Source organism: Poecilia latipinna, unplaced genomic scaffold, assembly GCF_001443285.1.
Source record: "Poecilia latipinna isolate Pla-1442-1.1 unplaced genomic scaffold, P_latipinna-1.0 Scaffold889, whole genome shotgun sequence".
Classification (NCBI taxonomy): Eukaryota; Metazoa; Chordata; class Actinopteri; order Cyprinodontiformes; family Poeciliidae; genus Poecilia; species Poecilia latipinna.
The window spans coordinates 338,781-345,186 of NW_015113505.1; the positions used below are offsets into that span (position 1 = coordinate 338,781).

Here is a 6,406-nt window from a genome sequence, read left to right on the forward strand (position 1 = left end):
GTAGATAGTGGATTTTTTTGGTTTTTTTGAAGTAGATAGTGGATTTTTTTGGTTTTGTTGAAGCAGATAGTGGATTTTTTTTTTTTTGTTGAAGCAGATAGTGGATTTTGGGGGGGGGGGGTTGTTGAAGCAGATAGTGGATTTTGGGGTGGGTGGTTGTTGAAGCAGATAGTGGATTTTTGTTTTTGTTTTTGCTGAAGCAGATAGTACATTTTTTGTTTTGTTTTTGCTGAAGCAGATAGTAAATTTTTGTTTTGTTTTTGTTGAAGCAGATAGTTGATGCTTTATGTTGTTTCGCCTGTGTAGAAGCGGAGCTCTGTCGCCACCTGGCGGTCAGAGGCGGTCACTGTCTGTGTTTCCTAAACTGAAGATGGCGACAGGAGTCCTTCAGAGAGTCCGCGGAGGCTTCACTCCGGCTAAAAACAGCGCTCTGTCAGCCGGAAACCTCTCTCTCTGGGTCAGGTGAGCAGTCACAGTCCTGGGCACCTGGCCGTCGTGTTTGCAGCTTATTACTTTGGCTGTTGTGTGAAATATTCACCCTGCTTTTCTGTGGCTACCATGAGCCTGATAAAGCTAACCCGCTGACTGTTAGCAAACCGGGATTGGCCTTCAGCTGTTGGTCACTCTGAAGATTCATCCCCTATTGATTTATCCCTGGAGGTGTGTGATAAAAGCTGCGTGTGTTGATTGGCAGACGTGAAATAACACCAGTCTCTGTCATATTTTGCCTTTAACCGTGTGTAGTGCTCAAGGTCAGCTTGTTACTTCTTGTTTAGCTTCATCATAAGAAATACACAGCTCTATTTATTTCAAGCAGCATGTGGGTCATCACCCTTCATGGAAATGCGCTAATATGCACTGTATACTTTTAAGCTGCATTGTCGCAGTTCCTGGTGTAGTCCTTCATCGTTTCACCCTGTGTGTTCTTGGTTCAGAGGATTTTCAGCATCTAACAGCAGAAACGGAGAGGACAGCTGGTTTAGGTCTCTGTTTGTCAGGAAGGTCGATCCCAGAAAAGACGCACACTCCACCTTGCTGACCAAAAACGAGGAAAGTAACCTCTACAAAATTCAGTGTAAGGTCCCCACATGAATATTGGCTCCTCGACTTTTAATGTGTCTAATAATAAGACCAATAATAATGACATGTCTTCCTTCGTCAGTCCATAATGTGAAGCCAGAGTGCCTGGATGACTACAATAAGCTGTGGTAAGTGTAATTATGACTAAAATATGTATATATTAGATTACTAAAATTAATCACAGTGCCTTGCAAAAAATATTCATGCCCTTCGCATTAGACTTTAGACTCTATCACTCAGGTCTTGTGGTTCTGGTCTACTCTTCATCCCCAGAGAGTGCCTGAGAAGATTGGTAATCACATCCTGCTGCGGTTTTTCACATAGTTTTAGGCCTGGACTTTGAGTAAGCCATTCCAACACAAGAAGATGTTTTGATTTAAACCCTTCTGTTGTACCTCTGGCTCATTTTCCTGCTGTAAGGAGAACCTCTTCCTCAGTCCAAAGTCTTTTGCCTCCTCCAGCATTTATCTATATTTAGCTCAATTAAACCTCCTATTCTTTCATCAGCACCTGTCTTTAGTAAAGACCAGATTACTTATTGTTATGTTTATTGTTATGTTTGAACCTTGGAATGCAGTTCAGTAACATTAGCTTGTCTATATGTTCTCTATAGATGTTCCCTAACAAAGCTGAGGCCTTCATAGAATAGCAGTAGTCTTACTGAGCTTAAAACACACACAAGTGGACATTACTTGATAATCACTTTCGAAGACAATTGGTTGCCCTTCATTTTGTTTGGGGTATCAGAGTGGAAGGGGGGCTAATTTAAAATACACAAACCTCTTTTCAGATTTTTGATGTTGGGGGGGAAAAAATAGAAAACTGTGCGCCCTTTTAATAATTTTGCACTAGTGCGTTGCTCTCATACATAAACTCCAATATAATGCACAGACGTTTACAGTTGTAATGCGAGAATATTGGGGGGGGAAAAATGAAGTGATCTAAATACTTTTGCAAGGCTCTGCATGAAATCATTCTCAACTGTCTCAACATAATGAAGACTGAAGGATATGTATTTATGGTTAAAATCAGATTGTTGCTCAGATACTGCTGGTTAGAAGTTAGCTTTAGCGTTTAAACGTCACCTGTGCTCTCCTGTCGCAGCGAGGACGTTCTGCCCTCCATCCATGCTGATAAGTACTACCCCTGTGAGCTGGTGGGAACCTGGAATACCTGGTATGGAGAACAAGACCAGGCTGGTAGGATTACTAATAACAACACACAAATCTGCAGTATAAGCAGGGCTCTGCTCTTGCGCCTGGTTCTGCAATCAGCAGACAAGGCCTACTGCGTCAACATAAAATCCATCATTTACAGACAATAAACTGCCGGTTTGTAATTTATGATTGTTTGTTTGTGGATTTTTTTATATTTCTTTGTTTTTGTTTTTTTGTTGTTGTTGTTGTTTTGTTTTTTTGTTGTTGTTTTTTTTTTGTTAAAATTGTAACTTCGCTGAACTAACTTTCCACCTGGTTATAGTTGAACTGCTGCTAATGAGAAGTCGTTTCTGCAGTTCATCTGTGGCGCTACAGAGGCGGCTACCCTGCTCTGACTGAGGTCATGAACAAGCTCCGGCAGAATAAGGTGACCTCCGTTTCCTGCGCTTTACCTCCGTTTTTTGCTCTCGTTTCATCGCCCGCCCAATAAAGTCAAAGTAAATCTCACGGATCCGTGTCTGTCGGACGCCAGGAGTTCACGGCGTACAGGAAGGAGCGCGGGAAGATGCTGCTGTCGCGCAGGAACCAGCTCCTGCTGGAGTTCAGCTTCTGGAACGAGCCCGTCCCCCGGGAAGGCCCCAACATTTACGAGCTCAGGTCTTATCAGCTCAGGGTGAGGAACGCCGCCAACATGCCATCGCAGCAGCGGTGCTCTGTGCTCAGAGTCGTCGCTGCACTGGGTCACAGGAGGAGACTGCAGAAATGTAGCTGACTGCAGGATCTGTTTGCACTGATGAAATTAGGCAAATCTCCTTTAAATATCCACACTCAAACTCATCAGGAGTATCGCTGTTTGTGTTTACTTAGCGATTTAGTTTATATTAAACTTCAAAACCCCAATATCAGCATTATTCTGTTCATTTTGAGCTTTTATTTACTTTTTTTAATCAATTTTCTTCAGTGAAATTCAGTGATTCTTTTAACAAAAAACATTTCATTTTGTTTTGTAGATTTCATCTAATCCACATAGGGTCAAAATTAGACACACAAGTTAAGATATATACACAAATTCATTATCTTCAAGCCTGTATGAAGATTTTTTTACTCTTTATTCGATTTTTGAAGTTGAAGGCTCCATTATTATGCCACACTGAAAAAGGGAACATTTAAAGTAAATGAATAAGAGCCCAAAATATAGCTACAATCTTTACAGATGTTAACAAAGTATCTTTTTCACGCCTTACTTTTTATAGTGAAATCAGTTTGCAACATTTTCTTCTGTGACACTTCTCACAAAACTATTTCTAGTTTTATCTGAAGCTCTGTTGCGTTCATCAGACCAAATAAAGGAAGAACTCCCCTGGTTGGTCCATTTAGCCCCCACGCATTTGGATTTTTTTATAAACATTTTCATAGATACATAGATCCGCTCAGAACCAAGCCCTCTCCTGCAGATTAAGTTCTCCTTTCTAATCTGAAAAGGTCAGCCTTCATCTAGCTGTGCTCCCCCTGCAACATGTGAAAAATGCCCTCCATTACTACCTGGTCTCGGGCTGAGGTTATATCTGAGAAACGGCAGGAAACGTCTTGTCTTAAACCCAGTCGGGTGATTGAAGAAGCCTTCACGTGTCGTTATTCTTCCACCTTAATGTATTTAATCTGGAAAGAAGTTTTGAACACTGTTTTATTGCAATAAGGAATGTTGTGTTTTCTCCCTCCTCCTGCAGCCAGGAACCATGATCGAGTGGGGTAATTACTGGTAAGGCAGCCTGAATTCACTTGACTCATTGAACTGTAGTTACAGAGCAGTTGCAGCACATGAACCCTCTCTCATTACACTGTCATTAACAAGAGATATTCCCCCGGAGACGCTTCGTATTTGAAGCTGCGCTGTAACTGAGATTAAATCTCAAGTGAAGCTGTTTGCTTGACGGATTTGTACATAATAAAAGAGACGTTACTTTAAGCAGCCGTCTTCTTAATGACAAATGACAGCATAATTGAGGCAGCTAAAGATTTTTTTTCCAATAAAAATTGTTCTGTCAACACATCTAGCGCAGTTTTTATATACTTTAGTGCAACGAAATGAGGTGTAGCTACTTTTCTAACGTGACGCCTCGTATTTCATTCTGTCTCTGGTGGGGGAGAAATATATCCACACTACTCTAAGGCTGGTTAATATTGCCTTTTTGTTGCTTTTCTGGTTGCTTTAATTCGCCGTTATTTGAGGAACCCCCTGTAGACCTATAAATAATGTCAGTAAAGCTATTTAAAGCAATTTCAACGTAATTTGTGTAGGCGACAGCTTAAAGTTCTGCTTCAAGTTACAACAACACGTAGAAATGAGCCTTCAGAGTTTAACAGTCGCGATCTGAAAACGCGTGTTTGCGTTGGGGCGAGCGTAATGAGGCTAAAACATTCCTTTCACAGCAGCTCACTCAACCTGGCCCGCGTTAGGGTTCAGGGCAGCTCGCTGATCGATCAGGTTAATGCCAGTTTTCAGACGGGGAGCCAGAGTTAATTGAGACATGAGAGTTTATGATCTTTTGAGGAAGGTTTGGTGTGTTTTGGCGCCGGTTACGACTCGAGCTGCTTCTTGTCCTGCAGGGCCAGAGCAATCCGATACCGCCAGCGCAACAGAGAGGCCGTGGGAGGGTTTTTCTCCCAGATCGGTGACCTTTACTTGGTCCATCACCTTTGGGGTATGACTGAACACAAGCAGGGCCAAGTTTACATCACTTCACCTATTAACCGATTTGTTTTTTTCTTTTTAATATTGTAAGCTAAATTAGACCTCCAGACTTGTTAAAAAGCCTCACATTGGTTACATAAATCTTGCATTAGGATTTCTGACAAAATAAGCAGAATATAATCCTAAAAAGTTAACTTTTATAAGAAATGTTTATGGCTCTATAAAGGCAGTTATAATTAGCTGAGATCATTTTATTGGCCCTCATACGGAAACATAAACTATCAATGCTAGCAAACTTTGTTTGTGTCTTTAAGAAAGGCGTTGAACTCCGAAGGCCAACGCAGCGTGACATCACTGGGATACGGCTAAGAACCATAAAACTAAAATTAATAAGAAGACGGACACTTAAATACTGCCTTGTTGAAAATAGTAGCAAATTGGCATCAATTCTTATTTCCATCACTCTTTTTGACAGAAAATGTTTGTATATGACAAATAATTAACCAACCCAGCAGTAAGCATGCTACTTATCCTCCAGAAAACCTGCTAAGCCCAGTGGCAGTCATCTAGCGGCCTGCCATTGTTTTTGAGTTAAATGTTTAATGTTGACAGAAAATTTGAAAAATTACTTTGTAATTATGTTATTATGAGGCATTACTAAAAAAAATACCTAAATTCCAACTGTAAAGTCTTAAAAAAAGAAGTCGAACAATAAAAACGTAAATCAGTAAAGGATGCTTAGCCTGGTGGAGGTTCAAATAAAGCCTGGTGGCCCGCCAGGCTTGCAGTATACTGGGGAATTGTGTTGTGGAATTGTATCCCTAATTAAAGATTGTATGTTAAATTTTTCTGTGGAGTTTAATCATTAAGGAAATACATTTTGTGTAAAAATGTTGAATCAAACTGTTTCTGGTCTCATGAAATGTTCAAACTTTCTGAGAAGCTCAAGTCTGGATTTTTATTATTTGAAAGGAATAATCATAAACAAACAGGAACAAACTCTTCAGATGTATTACTGTGTCTTTTAATGAACTAAATCATCTTTTCTGACTGTATTCTAATTTATCAAGTTGTCCCTTTACTGTTTGACTCGCAGCTTACAAAGACCTTCTGTCCCGGGAAGCCACCAGGAACGCCGTGTGGCAGCAGGAGGGCTGGCATGAAGTGGTGTATTACACCGGTGAGCTAAATGAAATCCTTCGTACTCCAGCTACTGTGGTTTTCCTTACGTCACCCTGATGAACCTCTCCATGTATCCCTCTCTGCAGTCCCTCTCATTCAGCACATGGATTCTAGGATCATGATCCCAACTAAAGCTTCTCCGCTGCAGTAAGGAGGGACGATCTGTTATCAAGCTGGCCCCCTTTCAAATGTTACATTTCTTCTGTGAATCGCCATCATGGGTCCAACTTTCTGTCAGTGCTACCAAAAAAAAAAAAAAAAAAAAAAAACCCCTTTTTTTTTTTTTTTTTTTTTT

At 40.7% G+C, this 6,406-nt stretch overlaps 1 protein-coding gene across 1 annotated transcript; it reads left to right on the forward strand.

Annotated features, from left to right (window-relative positions):
* Positions 1-330: 330 nt before the first annotated feature.
* nipsnap2 (nipsnap homolog 2) lies at positions 331-6,405 on the forward strand. The gene is made up of 10 exons (XM_015048504.1): positions 331-462; positions 936-1,075; positions 1,163-1,208; positions 2,185-2,279; positions 2,594-2,664; positions 2,770-2,910; positions 3,965-3,996; positions 4,845-4,939; positions 6,026-6,109; positions 6,198-6,405. Exons 1-10 carry the CDS (start codon positions 371-373, stop codon positions 6,260-6,262), a joined length of 861 nt encoding a protein of 286 aa, XP_014903990.1. The 5' UTR covers positions 331-370; the 3' UTR covers positions 6,263-6,405.
* Position 6,406: the final 1 nt, after the last annotated feature.

Bases quoted from the DNA above. Each gene is read 5' to 3' on its own strand.
- nipsnap2 (XM_015048504.1), top strand. From the start codon at position 371: ATGGCGACAGGAGTCCTTCAGAGAGTCCGCGGAGGCTTCACTCCGGCT. The intron at 1,076-1,162 runs GTAAGGTCCCCA...TTCCTTCGTCAG, and splicing joins TAACCTCTACAAAATTCAGT to TCCATAATGTGAAGCCAGAG. The intron at 2,665-2,769 runs GTGACCTCCGTT...GTCGGACGCCAG, and splicing joins ACAAGCTCCGGCAGAATAAG to GAGTTCACGGCGTACAGGAA.